This window comes from Egretta garzetta, unplaced genomic scaffold (assembly GCF_000687185.1).
Source record: "Egretta garzetta isolate BGI_Z169 unplaced genomic scaffold, ASM68718v1 scaffold113, whole genome shotgun sequence".
Taxonomy (NCBI): domain Eukaryota; kingdom Metazoa; phylum Chordata; class Aves; order Pelecaniformes; family Ardeidae; genus Egretta; species Egretta garzetta.
Genome location: NW_009259115.1, coordinates 836887 through 861509, shown reverse-complemented (window position 1 = coordinate 861509; position 24623 = coordinate 836887). Strand labels below are relative to the sequence as shown.

At 40.4% G+C, this 24623-nt stretch overlaps 1 protein-coding gene across 1 annotated transcript in view; it reads left to right on the top strand.

Moving 5' to 3' along the window:
- IQCA1 (IQ motif containing with AAA domain 1) overlaps positions 1 to 24623 on the top strand; it is a 100030-nt gene that overhangs the window by 47837 nt on the left and 27570 nt on the right. Inside the window, exons 7-12 of the mRNA XM_035891069.1 lie at positions 1118 to 1243; positions 6281 to 6356; positions 12989 to 13095; positions 13309 to 13404; positions 20088 to 20149; positions 22948 to 23030. Of these exons, the coding sequence (XP_035746962.1) occupies positions 1118 to 1243; positions 6281 to 6356; positions 12989 to 13095; positions 13309 to 13404; positions 20088 to 20149; positions 22948 to 23030 (550 nt within the window). The remainder of the gene's footprint in view (positions 1 to 1117; positions 1244 to 6280; positions 6357 to 12988; positions 13096 to 13308; positions 13405 to 20087; positions 20150 to 22947; positions 23031 to 24623) is intronic.

Here is a 24623-nt window from a genome sequence, read left to right as displayed (position 1 = left end):
TAATCTATCCCAGGGAATGAAATGCTTCACTGCTTATCACCACAAGATATGACTGAACAGTACTTGGGGTTTAAATTACCATATTTAATTAAATGTAAGATACTGAAATGCTTGGGGAAGTCCACTAATGAAATTTCACTGGCTGCAAAGTATAGCCCTTTTAGTCATTTCCCTTCCACTGTCCAATCTTCAGTGCATTAAAAGGCATTCTTTAGAAAACAAAATATTTTTACTGCTACAGGAAACTCCTTACAATTGAAGATATTTTTTTTTATTTTCTATTCTTTCGTGGCACTGCCAATATTAATGGCCCATTAATAAACTTCAGTGGCTACAGATTTTCTGGTTTACACTCATTAGTAGATGATATTTCAGAAGAACACAATGAAAGGGAACAAGAGAGAACAGTAGAAGCAGCAAATTTCGTCCTCCACTTTTTTCAGATAATAAAGTATAAATGGCCAGGAACTAAAGTAATGGAAGATGATATAGCTGTACCCAGTTATCAGCTGCTACTAGCTTGCAGGGATAAAGATGCTGGGCTATCTGTGTGTCTCTGTCAGAGTTTGTCACAATATCTCTATCCACTCACTCACTACAACAATTTCAATCTTTAGCCACATATTGAAATTGGACATGCCTCAGGTCAACCTCTCAAAATCCATCTCTGTAAAATCAATCTGCCTTAGAAATGCTAAGACAAATTCACAATCTGAGTCCACGTCCAGAGGGAACTTTTAAGTTGTATTTCATTAGGATATTGTGCTTCTGGGTGGTTTCAGGAATTGGTCTTACTCCATAAAAGCCCTCGCAGTTTGGGACATAAAAATCACTTCTTTCCCAAAGATATATTGGGATAGTCAGCACCTATGCTAAAGTTTGCAGGTGGGAGTGCCCTCAACATAAATTAAAAGGACTTCTCTGTAACGGTCAGCCACTGTGGAATTCATAGAGGGCTACCAAGCAATGTGTATTGGATATTGTGTTTCCCTGATATTGGAAAGCTGAAAGGGAGGGAGAAAACACACTGGTTCATAACTCTTACAGCACACGTCTAACACACTGTGCACGTGAAAATATGTGATCAGCTCTTCACATTCCTTTCTGTCTCTTTCAGGTTGCTGCAGAACTGGCTGCCAAAAAGGAGATGGCTTTGCAGAAAAAATCCCAAAAGGGGAAAAAAGAAAAAGAAGAAGGGAAGGAAAAAATAAAAGGAAAAAGCTCACAGAATACTGGAAAGAAAGTAAGTCTTCCTGCAGTAAAAACAGTTAGGTTATGAAAACAGAGACAAAGTCCAGCCTATTCAGCCATGTGTGGGCAGAGACTATTAATTTATATTAAACTGGTCACCAAGGCTTCAGGCTTGGTTTCAGAAGACAGAGGAACTGGCTGAGGCCAGTCCCCCGCAGCCTTTCAATCACCTTGATGATTCTGGGCAACTGAATTTTACCTCTCGTTTTAGGAATGGCCATTTGTGTGTCCATGACTTAGCTCAGTGGGAAGAGCTGGTGTAGGTGCAGACTGCCAGAGACATAGATAAGGGGAAAAATACATTTTATGGCTTTGATGTTTTTGCCAAGACAGTTCGTGTGCACTTTTCAAAGCACTTGGGGTTTTTTTGTGCAGATAACAAAATGGCACCCAGCTATCTAACCAAGCATTTGCACTTTTAGTGTTGGTTACACAGAAGTTATTTACTGCCATCCCTTCACGCTAGAACTAGGAAATGAGAACCCTAGTCTCAGTCAGGTCAGAGCTTGCATGCATTTCAAACAAATTTGTAAGTACCGTTCCCCTATAGGCCAGCTGCATCTTTTGCCCTGCAAGCCAATATTTTGTAAGCCTGTAAATAGCAGTCATGCATTTTCTGTCCACATTCTTGGGTTTGAATTCTCTTTTGCTTCAAGTCACAGTGGACACCACTTAAGGTATGACATACTCCCTGAAATCTTTTGATATACTAAGGTCTGGTTACACAGAAGGTATGCTTCCAAATTATTTCAGGAGCAATTTCACTGAGAAAACACCTGTGAAACAGAGCGGTGACGAGAGGGCATCTTCAAAAGCAAGCTGTACAGCAAAAAAATGTAGGCTTTTGCTGAAGCAGCAACTTTTGTTTCTCATTTACTTTATGGTATAAACAAAGTTGAAAATATATTTTTTTTAATAAGGGTCATTAATCTCTCACCAAGAATGTGGAGGAGCAGGGTGAGTTTTCTGGGGCAAAGCTTACTCTTCCTTGCAAGTTTTTACACAAATTAATTTTAAGTCCTACCCTAGAACAACCATATAACAAAAAGATGCTTTTCTTGGACAACATCCATTAATCTGGCCAAAGCTCTCACAACAGCTAGCCAGGAACCTAAGCTACATGAGCTTAGGAAGCATCAGTCTGTCTAGTTGGAAAACAGATATCTGAGTATTAACTTGTAACTTAGGTAGTGTTTTCAACCAGCAAAGAAGCCATTTGGTTCATACAAAACTAAGTTTGGGGGTGTTATTTTTCCCCTTTGTAAATGAAGGTGCACAGCAGGCCGAAGGCACAGCACACATAAATGTGTTTTCCAAGCTCCTTAAAGCCTGATCTTGCATTGCCAACTGGGAAGGGTAGTGGCTGCTCCTGTGCAAACAGGAAATTTTTTAAGGTTCCAGTCACACATGTTGTTTGCCATCAGGGTGACACTATCACAAGGTGCACTATCGCAGCATTAGTGAAGGCATAATGGTGCAAGCAGTGGCAGGTGATTACTGGTACCACCTCATTGTCTCTTAGTGGCAGAGCAGAGCCAACCTGGGGGACCAACAGAGGAGAACGCGTAATGCCTGCAGACCTAAGCCAAATAATATGAAGTTGTTTGTTGCCTGTAAGACTTCTGGTGACTCATACTAGCGCCAATTTCAGCTCTGTGGGACCACTTCATGGTGTAAGCCCTGAAATCAGCACATACACTACATAACTCAAAGGGAAAGATCAGATAAAAGTACACGTATGAAGTAAATAGCTTATAAAAGCTTTCTAAATTAGAGACTTTAAAGACCATTGTCATTCACAGTTTGGAACCCAGGCAGACCAGTTCCTTTGGGGAGCATTCTCAAGGGTGTCCTGTAATGACTTTGCCCTTGTCCTCAGTTCTTCCCAACTCAGCTGGCCCAGAACAAACCTCTGTGATGCCTCTATTCTTGCACAGGCAGTGGAAAAAGGCTGATCCAGACACTTCAGTCTAAGCCAAAGTGAGACATTAATGTTCAGGCATGCTGAAAATGCCAAACCTAACCCAAACTTCTGAAACTGAATAGCAGCTCACTCATCTGCTTAAAAACCTGACTTTCACAGGATAAATCTGATTCCTTGTTGGTTTTGCACATTGTCATGGTTTAACCCCAGCTGGCAACTAAGCACCACATGGCTGCTCACTCACTCCCCCGCAGTGGGACAGGGCAGAGAATCGGAAGGATAAAAGTGAGAAAACTCATGGGGTGAGATAAAGACAGTTTAATAGCCATGCACACAAGCAAAGCAAGGCAAGGAATTCATTCACTGCTTCCCATTGGCAGGCAGGTGTTCAGCCATCTCTGGGAAAGCAGGGCTCCATCAACCAGCAATACCGAAAATGAATCTCAATCTCTTCTCAAGGTTGTTTTGTAATGGGGTGAAATATCAATATAGAGCTCTAGGGCTTTATAACTTGATGTCGTTCTCATCTCTTCAGCCATCACAAGCCCTGTCAAGTAAAATTCTGAGCCATTATATCAGGTTCTGTATGGTTCATTGAGAAAGAACAAAGAGAACATTCTCTCCAAGGTTATAATACTGACAGGGGAAAAAAATAATATCTAAGACCAGTTGAGAAGTATTTGGAAAAGTTCTAACAGCAGGACTCTTATTAAAATAAGTATAGGCTATAAGTCATAGTGATGCAGGCAGAAAAAAGCCTTGCTCTTAACTTCAGTTCTTAAAGAAAACAAGAGTTTGATCCCAGAAGGAAATTTAAATATTTCTGAAAAGCCTGATAGCAATCTTTTAAAAGGCATATTCAATATCAAAGTAACAGTTTTCTTTTCTCTGTAAGGTGCTGATTTGATTTCCCTTCGGGCACCTAGAGAAAAAAAAAACCACACAACTTCAGCACTGTATGATCCCTCTTTTCAATAACAGAACACATGTTAGACCAGACTTCTTTGCCCAGTAACATACTGCAACCTGTCTCACCGAACATGAGCGAGGCTGTACATCCCTAGATTTCATCCAGAAACATTCATTTTGTCCTTAGTGAAACCCATTAGCAAAATCTCCATAGCAAAAGTGCACAATGGAGTCAATTCAAAATTTTCCCTGCTGTTGAATGAGAACCACCTAGTGTGGGCTAGGCTTTGGAAAGCTTCAGAAGTATATTCAAACTGTTATTTCCACATCCCTGCTTAGACTGAAAAGTATATTATTGGTTCAAGGTGCCTTAGCACACTTAACACAGAACAAGCATGGAATCAGTCAACTGAACATAGAAAAATACATCAACTGACTTCAAAGGAAAAGAAGTTCTTTATATTACATTGACTCTTATACTGTTAATAGAGGCAAGAGGGAATACTGAAGAGCATTTTGCAACTGTCCTTTAGACACACAGTGTTTTTGATTAAAATCAATGAAACTGACACAATAATATTATTTACATCAGTGTATAAAATCACTGAAGCTAGTAATTAAAACGATTTATTGGCTTGTTTGTAACAATAAAAGAAACATTAATGTGTCCTATGTTATTAAGAGGCTAAAAATAAATGGCCCATTTTTAGGCTGTTCTGGGGTGGGGTTTTTTGTTGGGTGGGGGTTTTTTTCTAAATAGTTAGCAACCGTCAGTGTTTCCTCTTAGAACATCAAGATTTAATCATTTTCTATAAAATTACATGGGAGAATGTTAAAAGGAATGCATTCTGCCTACTGCAGAAGATCCAAGGATGAATCTCAAAATGCCACACCCTGAAAAAAAAATTGAGAATGCGTTAGAGTAACTGGGAATTTGAGATCTGGGTGTCAAATCCTCAAACTCTTGCTTATACTTTACCCAAACAGTTCTTGATGTTTAGTCAAGAAACTCCTGAATCTCTTTCAAATGTATCTACAGAGCTTAGGGAAGAAGTGATAAATTTATTTAGGTTTGGCGTGTCTTTCTGGGCCCAAACTTTAATCACTGTAATAACACCTTAAGTGAAAACAGATATTTAATAATTCACATAACCTGGCCACAACAGTATCTGCTGATAGCAGGTATGCAACGGCACCTAGTTAGAGGCATATTTAGGGGTTTTCTTTCATTTTAGTTATTCCACGAGCTGCACTTTACATCTGACTCATAACCAGATAACAGACTGCGCTTTGGTTAAAGCGTGATCAAACTTGTGTTTTCTTGCGTAAATCCACATAGAATCATAGAATCGCTTTGGTTGGAAAAGACCTTTAAGATCATCGAGTCCAACCGTTAACCTAACCCTGCCATCCCACCACTAAACCATATCCCTAAGCACCTCATCTATCCTTCTTTTAAATACCTCCAAGGATGGGGACTCTACCACCTCCCTGGGCAGCCCATTCCAGAGCCTGACAACCCTTTCAGTGAAGAAATCCACATTCACCTCCTCCCCAAACAGTGATCTAATTTCCCACTAATAACTATTACCATATATCATTTTGAGGACTTATACATCATGAAGAAACTTTCATAATTTTCTGACAGGTTTTTCTGTCAGAAATACTGGTTCAATGAAATTAAACTATTTCAGGAACACGTCAACATCATTTACTTTAGACAAGCAAACGTCAAAATGTTTTGATAAAGTTGAAACAAAATATTTTGTTTCACAGGATACACCAAGACCACTATTTTTCTTTCTGGTTACAGATTAAAATGAGGTTTCAACAGTTTTGAGTTACCCACAAGTTAGGAATTCCTTTTCTGGGGGAGGGAGCAGCCCTACAATAAGAGTAACTGAAAAAATAGCGAAGTAATTTCATTTACATGTTGCAAGTCTCCTACCTACATTGCCTATCAAACAAGCCTAAGTTTAATTCCTGTGACCTCAGTAGGTCAACTGATGAACAGACACCCCCCTTTCTTCACTAAAGGGGATAATGCTTCCTTATAGCCTGCTAGGAACATTTTAGTTGATGAGACAAAAGCATCTTACTCCTCAAACTCCAGTTAAAATTACATTTTTTCATACTTGCAAAGTTTCTACATATTAATATTCTGATTTTTCTTTTCACACACACACCCCAATCTAGGAAGAAGAGGAGGGCTGGAAGATGGCTCCCAGTAATTTCCTTTCAATAATGGAGGAAGGAAGCAGTCAATACAAAGGTCAGTAGAAAAAGGTAACAATTACAGCTAGAATGTTCTTCTAATTCAGCTTAATCTGAATGTCATTCCTATAAGGTCAAACAGTACAGCTGCCCAAACTATGGAACATTATAGGAACGAGGACATTAAATAAAACACCATTTAGGAAGGGACTCCCTCAGTACCTCAAACCTTCTTAAGAGTTTCTCAAAATTGTCAGGATAATCATACAGGAAGGTAGATGTCTATATGAGTGAAAGTGGGCAAACTAGAACCAAAGTGCTTTGATGTACATGCAGAGACTTTCTTGGGTTTTCTGAGGGCAACAAAAATGACAGCTGAAGAGCAAATAATTCAAAAGCACTATGCTGTAGATCAGGCTTCAGCATCAGTGTTTTCACGTTCCTGTAACTCTTTATCCTGTTTTCCTCTCATTCCTGGAAAGTGTCCATGGATTCATTCACCTACACAGTCTACAGCTAATCGAAGTATTTATTATATGTTTTGATAGGAGGATCAGCTTTTCAAGCAAGGGCATGAGAAATGCTACTGGAGTATGAATACACTTGCTTCATTCAAAGTGTGTGCAACTTAACTCAAACTAATAGCTAAGAGACTGACTGGCTTTTCACCTTGAGAAAGCACCCAGAAGTACGGGGTTTCAAGTTTAAAAAATGGTTTTCACTAAAGGACATCTTGCTCTTTTCCATACCTTTTCTATCCTCTCCTCCACACTTGATGCCTTTGTCTATCTCAAAAACTTGTCTTCAATGTGTGCCCTAGATACACAAATGAGTTAGCAATGACTTGTGCTGGGCCTGGAAGCGAGCACAGAAGTCATGCACTTGTCTAAAATTGAAAGGAGCACCTGCCCTGTGAACTTTAAGTGAACAGCACGATAGGGCTCCAAAGGTCAGATGAGCCAAACTGAAGTCCTTGTTTGCAAAAATGCGCCCAATCAAAGCTTTGAGGGTTTTTTTTTTTCCTATATTTCATGCAGATTCTATTCACAAACCATTATTAAAAAAATATTTTCTGCTCCCCTCTCTGCAGCATCAGTGGCTTGCTAAAATTCCTCATATAAAAAAAATCTCCATTATTCCCTCCTGTTGACAAACTACTGGCATTAAGTCTTCTGCCTGATTTAGGTTGGCCAGAGAGAAAGAAGTGTAGGACTTACTTGCTAAATATACATCAGTGCAGTTTTGCCTGACCTCTGACTTCTAGCAATTAGGATTTTCTTACACATTACAAATCATAAGGCAGTTTTATGGCTGAAGAGGAGTTTGTCCCAGACTCCACTCTTCAATGCTACATCAGAACCTGATTGAAGTTAGTAGGAGTTTTAGATAAGGGTCAAATTAATCTATGCTTCTTTCCTTAACTGGCTAAGAACATTACTTGTGCTTTTTTATGTATTCAGGACAAAATGGCACTTTGCAACCCAAAACCAGCAATAGCAAGACCAGTGTTTCCCATCCAGCAAGTCCCAAGAGCAATGAAGGTGCAGTATAGAGGCCGTGCCTGTTGTGACATGGCAAAAAGAGGGCAGGAGAGTTTTGTATTGCTACATAGGCTTGACAATATGCTCATACAGCACTCTGCTAATGAGTAGGTGATATAGTAGCTATGGTATCATAGAATCAAGATTATCAAGTCCAGCTGTCAACCCAACACCACCATGCCTACTAAACCATGTCCTGAAGTGCCACTTCTACATGTTTTTGAATGCCTCCAGGGGTGGTGACTCCACCACCTCTCTGGGCAGCCTGTTCCAATGTCTGACCACTCTTTCAATAAAGAAATTTTTCCTAATATCCGATCAAAACCTCTCCTGGTACAACTTGAGGCCATTTCATCTCATCCTATCACTTTTTACTTGGGAGAAGAAACCAACACTCACCTCACTACAATCTCCTTTCAGGTAGTCATAGAGAGCAATAAGGTCTCCCCTCAACCTCCTTTTCTCCAGACTAAACAACCCCGGTTCCCTCAGCCATTCCTCATAAGACTTGTGCTCCAGACCCTTCACCAACTTCATTGCCCTCCTCTGGGCACGCTCCCAGTGCCTCAAAGCCTTTCTTGAACTGAGGGGCCCAAAACTGAACACAGTATTCAGGTGCTCCCACAGCGCTTCTAGGATCCCCTGCTGAGGCTTTGCAGTCAAACAGGTTTCAATACAATGCTGAACTGCAAATTCATTAACTCCTTGTATTTGTGCAAATAACTCTCCTCCAGGTCATAGAAAATGTGTTTGGCTGCAACCCCAACACAGGGGCTTTAAACAGTGCTTTCCAACATGGCAATGGATACCAGTGTCAGGAATAAAAACACCACAGAAGTCCATAGGCTAGTTTAATAGGAATAGAGACTCCCAGATTTCATAGCTATCTCAAGTAATGACAAGTCAGGGGGGTTATGAGAATGGGGAACATGTTTGTGACCCAAACTGTATCTGAATACCAGTACTGCCATTGCTAACTAGATACCTACTTTGAGCTCTGCAAGCATTTAACATTTTGGGGTTACTCATGCTAACTTTTTACATGAAGATGAGGGTGTTGTGTTCCTGTATATCTCCCAAGGCCTTCCAAGGGCAACTCAGCAGCCTATTAACTGTCTGCAGAGCCTCTGTTCCTATTCAGGCACCTGAATTGAATGCCTAAAGCCAGTCAGTGCAAGTACCTCCATCTCCTCATTATGTACTGACAGCACTTGCAGGTACACTGCAATAATATGCCCAGGTAGGTCAGGCACGGGCAGCAGCCTTTTGTGGTAAAGACTCCAGCCTTGCATCATCTCGAGCCCATCCCGCCAGAGTTGACAGCTGCTCCCCTATCTCTAAAGGCACATGAGAAGGAACCATTTTCTGCACAGAGCACAACCAGAAATCCTCAGAGTGGAAAGAGCTTTCTTGCGAGCTTCAAAGAATAGCTGCAGTTCTGTCCTATGCACAGTAAGAGTCTGTAGCTGCGCAGTTAAACTTCAGGTGGTTTTTTTTTCCTCTTAGTGAACCAAGTCTATTCAACACCATATTTATTTTTAGTAAACAGCTGTTAATTCCTCCATGCAGCACAGTCCCCTGCCTCATTCACAAGCACTTAGTGCTTTTTATTGCATGACAGTCTATCACAATACTACCTTGTGGCTGATCAGAATAATTGCACTTTTAAGCTGGCCATGGATACAGTTCCTTTTTTCAAGGCCCCCAGAATCAATCTAAAACAACTTCTGACTAGAACAGCGTAAGCAGTTTCTTGTATTTTTAATTTTGGCCTGCTTTGATTTCCATAGCAGGAAAAAAGAAGTTTGAGTTTGGTTTTTCTACACTGGGAATTTCTCTATTCTGATGCAGAAATAGGTCCATTACTATCACAATTTGCACAGAAGTTCAGATTTATTAGTACATAAGTCTTGAAAACATCATTGAAGTAAGGGAGCTTGATTAAGAAAGGTTTCTATCGGATGCCTACAATAGAATCATTTAAAGACCCTTAATGAGCGTGTCTAAAGTTTAGCTAAGTGATAGCTGACCAAGCAACAAACTTCTTTGTTTTGTCACACACACACCTGTCAACACTTACAATTAAAAAAAAGTCTTCCCATCCCCTGAAACTGGTTGCTTTGTTCTTAGGTTACTTAAATATTTAAAAATATGTAGATCAGTTTTCACAGATATCTAAGCATTTCAGTTACAGATTTTTTCTATCCCAATCTTTTCCCACCCTCTACCAAGCTAGATCTACAACCTAAAACCTTCCCTGGAATTCATGAAGACTTTTATTCTTCTCAAACTGTATTTGGCAGTTTTGCTAGCTGCTAACTACCTTTGCCAAGCCCTATCTAAACCACTTATTTTATATACTGTTGTTGGAAACAGCCAGGTGTTGTATGACATCTACCTTTACATTGGAATAGAGTTTATGTGGAGCAAATGTAAGCAGTCTGAATCATTACCGCTGTCTTCCCAGATTTTATTTTTGCAGTACCCTGTGCTGTGAGGCAGCAGTGTGCTATTTCCCCCATTATACAGGTGGCCAGTTGATATTTGACTTGGCTCAGTGTTGCAGAGGATATCTGAGTTCAACCCAAATACCCCATGGCCCAAACTTTAAGGTGTGGTGATACTGTGTGTTTTTAACCAGGCATCAAGAGATTCAAACGGTTTTGCCAGCAGGTTGAAAGTAGTCATTTTAAGAAAAGCTTCAGAAAAATATATTTCAATTATTACTCACAAGCTGTTCTCTGAAGTTCAAGGATATTGGCATTACCTATTAAGTCTGCAGAGTGAAAACTGATCAGGCTGAGATGGTGGTGTTAGCAGTCACGTTAGTGGCCTGGGCTGTCTTTTGAGTCCTGAGCTAGAGAGGTATGCATATAAAATAATCTAAAGATAAACATGAACTATTTTAGAAGAGGTGATATAAATTGCACTGCATATACACATGCACAAAAATAGCTCCCGTAGCTGAATGACCCTGTCTGTAACAAAATACCAGGCTCTTTTGACCAGCCAGTGAAAACACAACATCCTTAAGCCTCCTGACCTTACTTTAAAAATAACTTTGAAACATTTTGTTGATCTATGAAAGAGCAACATAGCATCTAACACCTATGAGTTATTGATCTCTCTTCTAAAATTAGGGACCTCTAACCTAGTGGCTAATATAGCACTCTGAAAACTTGCTGCCAGGTAATATCAAAGGCAGCTGCCTAAGCTATGGGGACTGTCACTGGTTTGCCTGCAGTGGATATTAACAACTAATCAATTTACAAAATGACAATAAACAATTATGAAAAAAACAGAATAAAAATCTATGGATCTCTCTATGAAAAATAAATATCTAAAACCTAATACTCCTGTGAAAACATAGCACTTGCAACCTGTTGACCCGGTCAGAAAGTGTTTTAAAATTCACATAACTCCCATGTAATATCCCCTTTCCCCAAGGCTGAAATTCCAGGCCAGCAAGCCTGGAGGAGGTACCTTTTAACTAGGGCAAATCAGCTTTCCCTCTTGAAATACTATGCGACATCTGTCATGCCATCTGATGACCCACAAGTAATTTAAAGAAATTAGTGTCTATACCTTTGAGTTTCTTTCCTCATTACCAAAAAATCCACTGTCCTTCTCCATCCCTACCATTTTCAGTTATGAAATGAAGATTGTTTACCTGCAAAAACTATTCCCCATGTGTAAAGCCACAAATACCCTGCATGTTATTGGACTCTGCAAATTCATAGGGGATGGAAATAGCAGCCAGTATTATATTAACTGGACTAAAACTTGAATGATCTCCTATGGGTGCCATGAAAACCTTCCTGAATTTATAGTGCCTTAGAAATGGCAGTGGATACAGGAAAGAGTCCTCTGTACAAAAACCAGATTCATAAAGGAGCCTATGCCTTAAAGTAGAAAGCTGTCATTTTAAATCATCTGGAAATTGAATTAGCATGTACTGCTGGAGATTAGCTGTTATTTATAAAGATACTATCAGGGCTTAAAATACAAGGAAGTGAAAGATATTAATTATCTTCCTTTAAATTAGTTCAAAAATGTAGAAAGGAGAAGTGTTTCCACTAAAAAAAGAGCTACCTTTTGCTAATAGCAGAGAATTCAGATATGCACCAAGCTTGCCAGACCTCATTTAGTTTTCTTTCTGAAGACCAAATTGCAGTTTGCCTCAACAAAAATAAAGAGCTGCCCCTCAGGATCACTATCTACTTTATCATAAATGGGGTTTTGATCTTCAGTTTGCACAAGCTTGCTTTCTTCCTGGAGTTCGGGCTCCTTCTTACTTATCCTTTGCACAGCACTAAGAAATAAAGGTGCTGTATAAGGTGGGCCTTATATCTTTTTGGAAAAGACTTCAACTGCCTCTCAATTCCTGCATCAAGCTTAAAACTCCCAGAGTTAAAATTCCGTGGCTGTCACTTGCAGGTTATTGCTCTGTCAGACTCACTGTTCCCTCACACTCCCACTTCCATGTTCTCCGTGCAGGCTTTTATGCATATTCCAGTGCTCCTGGCCCATATTTCAGCCTCATATGAATTACTACAAAGGCTAACTCACAAGGCTGCAGCAGCTTTAACTTAGCATGAGATAACTGAGCAAGAGAGAACAAGGAAAACTTCCTGGTTTAAATTAAACACCTTCCTTTGCTCCCCAAGCTTGCATAATGCCAGCCAAAAGACATGCATAGAGAGCACGCTCCTCGGGACAGGAGTCATCTTTGTGACTTCTTCATGGTAAAGATTTAAGCATAATGCTGTTAAGGAGAGAGAAAAAGAATGCCAGCATTGGGCACGATACGGTTCAGCTGGTACTGTACTACCTGGTCTTGAAGATGAACAACACTCCAGGCATTCAGCTTTACAACCCTAAAATGACAACCTCCATATCCCATTATCCTCCTGAAGTCTGATACCAATTTACAGCCCAAGGCAAGAAAAAAAGTTAACCTCAAGATTTACAGATACCAACACAACAGGGCTCTGAACTTGGTGAGGGTCCCTAGAGTCTGTTACTTTCATACAGCTAATAATTTAATAAAACCTGCCTACAACTATCTATTTTTTTGCCTCCAGAAGCAGTTGGATAAACCAATGGCTTCTGTAACTTTTCCCCCTTTTTTCTTTCTGTTGGATAACAGCCGTTTGGCAGAACAGAGACGATGGATGGGATTTTCTCCAGGATCATGACCCGGAGCTGATCAAAGAAGAGAAACGGGAAGAAGTGGAGGAAGAGATCAGAGTGCAGGTATGCTTACAATAGTAAGAGGACACTAATAATGTGCATTGCCTCTGTATATTTCTCTACAGCTGTAAGAACTGGCCCTGGCATAGACCTTACCTCCTTCCAGAGTCCCTACTATCTGTTCTTTACTTTAACACTTGTTTAGCTGAACATTTGTCTGAGGTGTGGTGACAGAACAGAAGACTTAGAAAGATTCAACTGTGTCTGTCTGGATAGGTTGATGAATTGATGCAACAGAAACTGGAGAATCTCAAACTGGCTGTAGATGGAGAGAAGAGCAACAAACAGAAAAAAGGAAGAAAAAGTGAAAAGGTAAGAGCAGCCGTTTGGGAGAATTCAGGGTAAATATCAGTTCTCTGCCCAGATACAGTGGTATTCAGTGCAAACCCTAGCCTCACAGATACCAACATCAAAACATCTACTTTAAACATTTACTGATCTTAAGTCAGAAGCATTTAAAAATCTATTCACCTGTGGCTTTTTTAAGGGCCTTTTCCTTTAGCTATTATTATTCCTTAACCTTTATAAATATTGCTTAGGACAAGCTGAACTATTCCAGAGATAAATCATTACAAGAGAGATCAGATTTTCAAGAGGGATACACACCCTCTTGAAATCCTCTGATCCAGTTAACCAGGAAAATCCAAGCAGTCCCTCTCTTTAAAGTGACAGGTTCAGATTAATAGTCTTTCATGGAAGGCATATTTGGGTGTCAGTAAGTTCTCCAGCTGCTGTATGTTTTCCTTCTAAATGAGGACCGGTTAATGTGTTTCAAAACGGTTCACCAAAAAAAAAAATTCACTTTTAGTGTCTTGGTGTAACCTTTCATTACTTCTAACAACACATAGATTGTGTACAGCCAGGTACACATTGTTTCATCTACTACTACTGTTTAATAGTACAACTTACTATTGAAGTGTTTGGGGACTTACAATTAAGCCAGGTTCATCTGAGCATATAAAGTAGGTTAAGACACATACATTATTTTAATGTGTTACCCACTGAAACACAGCACATGTCATGTTCACATCTAGTTTCACAGCATTGCCTATGCAGAATTCCACAGCTCATGGCTCCCTGAATTCCTTACCCAAGCATTTAAACTATAGATCATGTCAGTGCAAAATAACTCAAAGCTTACAGACCCTACCATTCAATCAGCAGATCCACTTAAAATCCTCAGGGCAAATAGCCAACTCTAATCTCATGTTGTATTTCATTTCTATAATCCCTTTAACATGCAAATACTTGCTGTTGCAGTACTTCTACTCAAATTATCTTTAAAAATGGTCTTTCACCTGACAAAGGTGCAGGGGCAGTTTAATAACACAAGACTGGAGCGACTCTGAAAACTGATACCAATTGGATTGCTAAATCTGTTTCAAAAATAGGGAGGCTTAAGATACACAGACAAAAGATTACAACAGTCTTCCCAAAGTTGTCATGGGCAGATACATTTAAATCAGCTGGTCAAAACTTCTTCTAACTATCACATTGGAATTATAAAGCTTTATGTTAGGGTTGGTTTTCTTCCTTCAATATAGTATTGGAATAGGTTTGGGTGGAGGTGTTTTCCCAAGTTGTGCCAGTAGCTTGAGAGAATAATGGAGGGGAGAAGAGGGAAAAGAAGTACTAATTAAATATTACTAAATATTTTCTCTGAAAAAAAAATCAGTTCTATTTTAGGGGTGGGGAATGGAAGGAAGTATCCAGTATTAGTCAAAACACATCTTTCCTATGCAAAACAATTTGAAATGTCTAATTGCCATTAGCAAAGGCTATTTCTAATTAGTATTTGCATAAATATCTTGGTCCGTAAACCAACACAATGTTTGTATACCTCTGCACACAGACTTCAGATCTGCTTTATGAAAATCTGGCCTAGATAACAAGAACAACATGAGCTGAAAAGTTTTGGAAGCAGCATATTAATTTGTCATTCAGCAAAAATCTTCTAGTTTTTCAAGGTGTGTGTTACCACATTCCAAGTCCCATACATCTCCCCTCTAATTATGCAATGTGAAACAGTGGGTTTGGATTCTGATTGTAACCACAAACAAGTCTGGAGCACAACATAAAACTTCTTTTCTCCCCAAAGGGACACTCTGCAAAGAAAGAAGGATTCAACATTCTTCAGAGAATACAAATCTTTGTCTGCACTCTGTCAGTGCAGAATGGGTAGCAAGGGTAATTTCCTTAAGTAAACTCTTAAAAGTAGAGTGTTCTGTCTGCAGGTTGTTACCCCAAATTCATGGTGCTACATTTGGCCAACCCCTCTGTTGTAAGAAGGGGTTTCTTCTGCTTTCTTTGCACAGTAGAACTAGGGGGTTTTTTTGTTGTTAGGGAACAGTCACTACCCAGGTGTGTACAGGATGGATGTCCTCTGCCTCTTCAAGCACAACTTAGGATAAATAGTTTAGAACTTAAAAAAATTCTCCCAAGTCCATATTAAAAAAAAGATCTACCTGATCCACAGGAAATAATTTGAGTTTGAAATCCTGTTTGGAAGTCCCTTTTGTGGGGAATTCAGCAAGGATATTTTGGAATTGGACTCTAAAGGGAAAGCATATGGAAGCTAATTGCTCCCTCCCAGTGTTGCAGATGACTCAGGTCTTAGATAAACAAAATTTGACAGCTCTAGACATGTGTAGGCCACTCCTTTATTTCCATGCACTGTACTTTATAGGCTGAACTTTATCACTGGCTCCCAAACCTTCAAATACCACTTAATATTAAAAGCGAACATGTAACCCTATCAAGAATTGCTCTTACTGCCCCTCAGATAAAAAGCTCAATTGCCACCTTTGTGGGAGGATCATTTCAGGTAGAAGGACAAATTGCTTTTCTCATTACAGACCATTAGGCTGATCTGGAAATACCTAAACTAAGTAGATCGCACCTAATATGCAACACGCCACACCACTGACTTTTGAGGCAGAGATCTCATATGCCTGTATCAGTGTGGGAAGCATGTCACCCCACAGACTGTCCCACTGTTATTTGTCCTTACAGTCCAGCACTGATAGCATACATAGTACAAGTTTCCTTGTTAAGAGACACCCTGTGCTGCACTGATTGCTCCAGATAGCTCCTGGTCTAATGACTGTCAGAGAAGATGGGATAAGGATACAACAGAAACAAAGTGATGTGGTTCAGCTCTGCTGCAATAGCATTTATCTTCACTATGAACAGTGGCAGCTTGTCATCTGCCCAGCCATGTTTCAGCACACTGGGATTGTAAGCACCTGTGTAAAGGCAAGCTGAGGAAAGATATGAAGGGAGATTGCCTGATATGGCATTGGTGTCTAGGAAGGCTGGCAAAGAAGTGTCAGAAGGTCCAAGTCTCCACCCAGCCTAGCTGGAGGAGCCTGTTGTAAAGGACCTGAAGTGAAAGAGAAAAGGCTAACATTTTCAGAGGTAATTTATTTCTAAAAAGTTGGTGGCATCCTCATGCCAGTGCAAACTTTTCTTAGTGAAACGTTGTTCTGAGCCCACCCCTGCCTGCTGATAACCCAAGCTTCTAATTTGGGTGGCTCAACACAACCCACCAGTTTTACAAGTGTTTCTTCTAGATGGATGCCATGTACCAGAGGGCTGAGCACCCAAGGGTATTTGGGAATCCGCAAGTACTCCACTGCAGACCTGGCTTCTTTAAACTGGTTTTGCACCCAAAGTAAGAGCTGACAGATGAGCCTTGCAGTTACTGACCTGGAAGTTACATGTGAATGCTTATCAGTGCTTTTTATCAAGCCTGTTGTGCTGCTTTTCCTGCTCTGCTCCCATAAGGATTTGCTTCCAATCCAACTGCAGGTAAAGCAACCCATTGTAAATGAACACACCCACACATACACAAAATTCAGAAAAAAACAGAAGGAGGAGACATGGGAACCTAAGTGTGTAAAAGTTGCTTTGAAATAGGCCTTGCTAGCATCTCAACCCAGCTTTGGATATCCCTTTTTAATGCAGCCAGGCAGAAGCAGCATTAAAAACCACAAGAGGTTAACTATAGCAATTAACTGTGTTAAGAATATTGACCTCAGTCTAAAGACTTGATAAGAGCAAAGCCATAGTGAGTAAAGCCAAAAGGCAAGCTGGGTCAGAACTGAGGAAAGGCTAGGAGTGAGGTCAGTGATTCACAGTCATTGCTGGATTTTCTGCAGCTGATGGAGATTGCTCTCAGCCAGCTGTGGGGGCTGTAACCTCTTTGGATGCTGTAGCTGAACCGAAAAGGGATCACAGATTAGAGCCCCTCATTTAGCAAGTGCCTAATAATCAAGTGGGAACATCTTTGTCTAAGGACTTTTTCAGTACAAGTATCAGGAGCTGCTCTTTATATCTTGGCATTACCAGAAAAGACTTCTCAGTCCAGAGCAGATGCACACACAGTGCAAATCTGCACTTGCGCAGCCTCCCATCCGAGCACTACACATGGTCTAAGGAATCTGCTCAAATACTTCATAGACTGTTGCTTATACACTGTCATTTCCCTTAAACCACAGGAGTACTTTTCTCTCTTTACTTCTCCACATACCTGTGGGCAGCTGATGGCAGCAGGACTTGTATGATCACAGCCAAAGGGTGACATAGATCCTGCAGTTCCAACATGGAACAGTTCCCTCAATGCAACATTTTGACTACCCTCTCCCTGCTGGTGCCAGAGACACTCTGCTCTGGAATCTGGTCTGAAATCACGTCTGTGTTTGCTTGTAGCAACCTCTGAGCTACTCAAAACATTTTCATGAGCCCACACAGCAAGACAAGACACCACACTGAGCATGGAAAAGAGTCTTCTGTCATCTACCAACTAATAACTAATGCAGTTCACTACATGTGACTTACCAAAGCAGAAAATAACCAAGTAAATGGATGGCTACACAGAAGCTAGACTGACATTTCAGAGATAGAAACAACGAGATTTCCATTATAAATGACAAGTGTGTTTACATTCATTAAACATTATCATTTTCTAAATAAAAGCAGTTCCCAGTAAGACATTTTGGATGAAAGCCATTGTCTACAATTCGTATTTCCCCTTATCGCATCTCTGTTTGCCAAATTTCCCATAAATGCTGATGTTAATTAGAAAAACACATTTTTCCCCTGCATAGTTCATTTTTGTTTTGCTTTTCAGTTACTTTATTGGTGAAGCTGCCTTGAGGACAATACCAGTTGGCCAATAAATTCAACATATGCTTAGTGTCTTTACATAGGTAGAAACTGTCTTTTCTTCCCAGTCAGACCCCATGATATGTAATTTCTAGCTTGTTGGAAGAAAGATTAGAGACAAAGCTGGAGAAACACCAGAAATAAACTGCTGACAGTCTCAATATTTCCTCAGTTGTTAAAACAGCATGGCAAATTCTTTGTTCTTCCTATTCCTTTTCTTTAAAGCAAAACGCCACTGGCACATTCTAACAGGTATTTGCTGACAAGCTTTTTTTATGTAAAGAAACCTAAGGTGTAGTTCTGCAGATAGTTTCTTGCATTATTCTAATCCAAAACTGAAAAACATCACCTTTTCCCAGTTATCTTATCCATATAGTTTCTGGGTTTAATTTACATTTTCATCTGGATTATCTTTGTTGCACTGTAAACAGTAGTAGGCAATTGAACCATAGGTTATTTACATTGCAACTGTCCTTGAAAACTTACAATTGATGTATTTATGAACATTGCTGATCCATTCTAGGAAAAAACCCAGCATTGTCCAGATAACTGGCTAGGATTTTTTTTAACTTAATAACATTGCCTCTAAAGCTGTGCAAAAGTATTCACTATTAAAAAAGTAAACTATTGTGTTCCCAGGAAAGCAAACAAACTTTTGGAAATAAAAAGCTGTCTTGATCAACTAAGAATTTAAGCACGTGCTTAAATTTAAGCCATTGAAGAAATCCCACAGTGCACAAGTGTTGCTGCATAACTAGTTCAACTGAAGTAACGCTGAAGTACTTTGCAGAACTTAAGTATGGACACCAGTGGTGGACACTAACATGGGTTAATGATGCCTTCCCCACTGCTAACTATCCCTAACCATATTTATGGCTTGTGAGCTGTAATTAATGGAGGGGCTTGACATTATTGATTCATATCTTTCTTATTTACATTATCCATGGGTTTTTTTGAAGTATGTAAAGAAACTAGTCACAAGTCAAAATCCTCCCATAGTGAAAGTGCGGTGAAAATATCAAGAGAAGAGCAGGTCATGTTTTCCTGACCTCTTCAAGCTTCTTCCCTGAGGCATTAGGAAAGAGAAGGCGGAAGGATGTCTAATGGTTAGGAGGCTAGCTGGAGACTCAGGAGACTCTGATTTCAGGTCCTGGTCCAGCTGTAAGCACCCTGCATGACCCTCAGGGAAGCTGCTTATATATTTTACCCCAGAGTAAAAAAAAAGCATGATCAGTCTCTGGAGCAGCTACTTGGACTCCACACCCTTTTCCTTCCTGCTTCCCTCTCATGTAAGGGCCGTACCCACTCAACCAGGGTCATACTCCAAAAAGGAAGGAGAAGAGTGTTCTCCTGGGGCAAATGACCGTGGGATTTTTTTGAATGCAACCTCTACTGGAAGGAGCAGGACTTATTGCTTTGAACACTCATTGTGGAGGTACACAGGCTCCCCAAGCAGCTATATTCTAGAAGGAAGCAACATCCACCAGTTTACTTCATGCAGAGTCCAGTCCAAGAGCACCTGCCGCAGGATCTGCATGAGATTTGTAGGCTGGACACAGCTCCTCAGCCTATAGTGCTTCACCTCTCCTGTGCCTTGGTGAAACACTTATAAATGGGAACATCTCCTGTGTTTTTATGAACTGGGACATGACTTCCTTCCCTCAGGACATTCAAGGATATGACATTTCCCTTTGGGTTCCTTCAGTAACAGGGGCCACATCCAAACACTGAAACATTTTTTATTCTGGCCCTCACTTTGCTTCATATATACATATATATATATATCTGTATTAATGTCACTAATTCTAGCCTGTTTTTGTGGTCCTCAGAAAAAAAGGGCAACCATGAGGAAAAAGATACCAGAGATGGAGGAAGATCTAACTCCTGACAGGTAAAGAGAGGACCTGTTTGCCTGAGATTCTGACAACGAGAGACTGCATCCACTTTGTATTAGATATGCTGTCAACCCTTCTAGTTTCTAATTACGCAAGGAGCATCTCAACATTGTTATGCTTACCAGCATCAGGAGCCCTACTACAGATAAAACCTTTTTATTAACAGCTATAAACATCCATAAAAAGCCTAGATGATAAAAAAACTTCCACAAACTTGAAGCACATACACTTTAGCTAAAACCTTTTTTGCATTCCCAGTGAACACTACAACTTGCCCACTGTCCCTCCCCAGTTGATGGCTTCACAGCACCAACAGCAACAAAACACTGCTTTAATGGCACACACTACAGACCTTGTTTCCCCTCCCCGCCCCCCCCGCCATCTCCAACAACTCATACAAATTAAGATCCCCATTCTGCAACAACACACTACTTGAGCCAGTGTCCATTAACTTCAGTCAGGTTAATTCCAGTATGCAAAGCTAAACACATGTAACATTTAGGCAGGATACTGGCCCCAGGTGCCTCTTTCCCATCCTCTCTGCAGGAGCAAAAGCACCTGGCAGTTCTGTTGACCATCAGATTTTCCATCTCAGCTGAAGCCTGGCAAGGGAGGCTGCACACAGGCCCCTGTACTCTATAAATCACCCTTCACATCTTAGGTGAAACATACATGTCATAAATCAGTCTTATTTATCAGTAAGAGTTCTGTCAGACCTGACTATTTGTGTATCCTTGCTTTTTTAAGCACCCCTATTCTGTTTGGGGGATTTGAGATTATTTCTTCTTTTGACATTCCATTTTCAGTGAGCTCGTGATGCATTCACTGATAAGCTGGCCATTTTTCACCTGTACACATAATACAGACACCTACACAGAGGTATCACTGCTGGGACCTGCTGACCCAGCAGCAATACAGGGCAGGAACAGACCCAGCTCCCAGGGGAGCAGGGCTGCAGAACAACATGAAGACACACAATCAATTACTGCAGGAGGAAGCACATGGGATTCACCCCACAAATCCATTTCTACAAGACGTGCACAGCAAGACCTGGACTAGATCATTTGGGTGCTTGCACTACACAATCAGTCAATGATCTCTTTACCTGCTTTAAAATATAAAACCTCTCTAAGCAAATATTTAAAATAAACTCGTCAGATTATAACAGAGCATGACGTCTCTTACAAGAACAGTGTCAAACAAGTATGCATATATTCTGTGCATTTAAAATTACTCTTGCACATACCTGCTTCTTATAAACAAACTTAATACAACATACAGCCATTTAGGAGCACAAGCTTTATAGTAGCTGGCTTTTAATCATAGTTTATGTGGCATGTTGGCTCCAATGCTTTGCTCTTCCCTGCTGAGCAAGGAAGGAGGAAGGATTTCAGAAATAACCAAGAAAAACTCAGGTTCATCTCATTTTTGAGATGGTGGAGGGGGCACAGGGAGCTTTAGTCAGAGACTGATCACATCACGCTTACTTGAGGGAGACTCAGGGCATGCATCGTAAAGCTTGCACAGTAAAAATAATAAGATAGGAAAAGTGGAAGTCATGCTCCCAACAGAACTGTCAGGTTAGTCCCATTCTACCTTCTGCTTGTTTTATGATGCATACTCCAACATAAAATCACTGAGAATGAAAGCAAGAGTCAGAGTGGCAAAATCAATGCTGTTGAAGGTGCGTTAAATTTTGTATTTCCTTATTGTGACTGCTGTACTAATTGTGCCACTAACACTGCATAAACACAAAGCTTCCCAGCTGAAATGGAAGAGAGCTGCAGACCTCAAATTATATATATGGTTTTATTAGCCAGCTGAGAGTTACTATTAAATATTTTTATTGTAGCAATACCAGAATGTCCCAATTAAGATAGGTGACAAAGGCAAAAAAAGCTCAGATATTGAAGGGAAAGGATGCGAAAAGTACACAAACAGGGAAAGACCTAAATAGCTTCAAATCAATGTTGTTTACACTAACAATGTAAGAAAAATTTCCAACAGGCTTATTCATTTTCTGTAATTCTTGAAGCAGTATCAATCTGTAGAACCCAGAAACGTCATTGAAATTAATATTTAGTTAGAACTCCAAAAGAGAGACTAAGGAGAACATCCACATCAATAGAAAACTGGATACAAATGTAAATGTATTAAATCCTCAATTACCAAGAGCTATTTCCAACCACTAATGGAGATAAGAAGAAACTGTTCCTCTGGAGAAGTTATGCTACAGTTTCTACTGTATGTTTTTAGCTCAATCCTCCTTTGGCCAGCATCACCCTACCACTGCAGTAGATGGACCACTGGATGCTCCGATGGAGTTATTCCCAGTATGTTCCTGATGAGATCAGGCTGTCTATTGCAAACATACTAAATCCCAGGAAGAATTAATGAATTACTACTAATTGGAGAGCTAAGTGAATAGGTATAGTAGTGTTAGGATTGCTATTATTATATAATTTAAAAATAATTTCCCAGTAATTGATATTAATGAATGAGTCTATTACACAAGTCATAACTGATCTTGCATCACCTGGAAATGGGTAATGGAACTGGTGCGAGATGGAGCCATGCGGTGTGCGAGGTAATAAAAGATACTCCTTGCCATAACGCAGGAAACTGTACTTATTGATTTCATATTGATGGAGCTAATCACCTTTACTTCTGAGCTACAAAGTACATTTATAAAGCTGAGGAAGCATAACAAATTCTGAAGCTAGTTCACGTATCGAAGGACTACGCTTTTATTTACAGTCCCCTAGAATTTCTGAGTGATGTCTCTTGTCCATAGGACCATCGATTCTCTGTACAGAGAACTAGTGGAAGAAGGATTACTAATAAAAGCCAAGACTGTGAATCTCTCCGATTATGTTGGTAAAGTACACATTTTACAGCTAATACAGTTTTTAGTCTAACCAAATCTCCAGCCATTCAATGTTCACTGACCCCTATTTCCAGTCAAGAGTAATTACACTTTCAGGACTTTCCAACTTTAATATCTAAAGCCATGTATGCAAATCAAGTCTGTTTCTGCAGGGTGCTTAGTACCTTTCACTTCTGCTGCTGAAACCAGGACCTGTTTGTAGAGTTGATGCTTAGCTGCAAGCACTAACGCCTGGAAGCCTTGAATATTTTTGGATGTCACAAACCACTCTGAGGTGAAACAGGACATCCTTTAAGGAGCACTGGCCAGGCACTGGCAAGACAGTGCAGGTGTATCAGACTAGGGGTCATAGTCCATCCAGAATATTTCCCAGAGAACAGCAAAAATCATACCATCAGCATTTGTTCATTCAGCAGAGAATACCAGCCGCCTTCACCTCCACCTCCCTGACTGCCCCTGAACTTTGAGCAGCGCTTTGAGGCATATCTGGCCCTTGATTTGAGTAAGACGTGTCTCTGCCTAGTTCTGCATTTCATAGTCTTCTTGCCCAGTTTGTTACCTGCAGCTGCAGTCAGACATGCTTGCCCAGGCTCTACACAGAAAAAAACCCACTTGCAGGCTTCACAGGGGTCTGACACCATCTCTAAAAGCATTCAGTGACATACAGTAAAGTCACAGCAACCTTAGCAGCAAAAAACCCAAAATTCAGTTGTTTCAAAGACCACCATTATTTGTATTTGCAGACATCTAGAAGGCACAATGCCAGTTGCTGTTAGTATAGTATGTATCCAAGCCAGAAAAGCTGGATTCTCATGCACCACCTCTAAATGCCATGTTTATATAAACTCTTAGAAGAGAAAATCATTGCTTTCAGAGTCTTTGCCCATTCTGTTGAAGGCTGAATTAACAAGTATTCAATCCATAATGGAAGATTTTCATTATTCCTTCATTCACCCAACCAGTACCATCAAGGTCACTTTTGTCCAACAAATATTCCCTACTACAGATGTTTTGAAAGCATATCTTAGCCAGTGGATAATAATTAACAGCTGGTAACATCAAACTTGGAAGCAGGCCCTGATTGCTTTGGGCCATCTTCCCTTGACCCCAAGATTTGAAGCCTTGGCTCCTCTGCAGCATAGAGCTACACAAGGGCTGCTCCAAATTACACTAGGAATATTCACTTCCCAGCAGCAGAAGGTGTTGGGCACAAAATGCAGAGCCTAGTGACGCTCATCTGGCTGCCTACATCCATGCCAGGTCCCCCACATGTCCCAGCACAGGTGCTGGCCCATGCAGACCAGGCAGCAAGGAGGTGGCCCAGACTGTCAAAGCCAGCTCTTCTCTGCTCAAAACTCAGTCATGCTTCTTGAGCTGCCAGAACAAGATACAGAAGGCCTAGGATTTGGACCTAACTTTTCTTTCGAATACCAAAGAATCTTCCTCTTTAAAGGTTCCAAGGACACAGTCAAAGCCTGCAGAAAAATAAGTATCAGCCCTGTAAAAGCAGAGCAGATGAAGTCTAAGGAAGGTCACTCACTCCCAGTTCCTGGGGAAAGGACAAAGAGTGGAATTGTGCTACA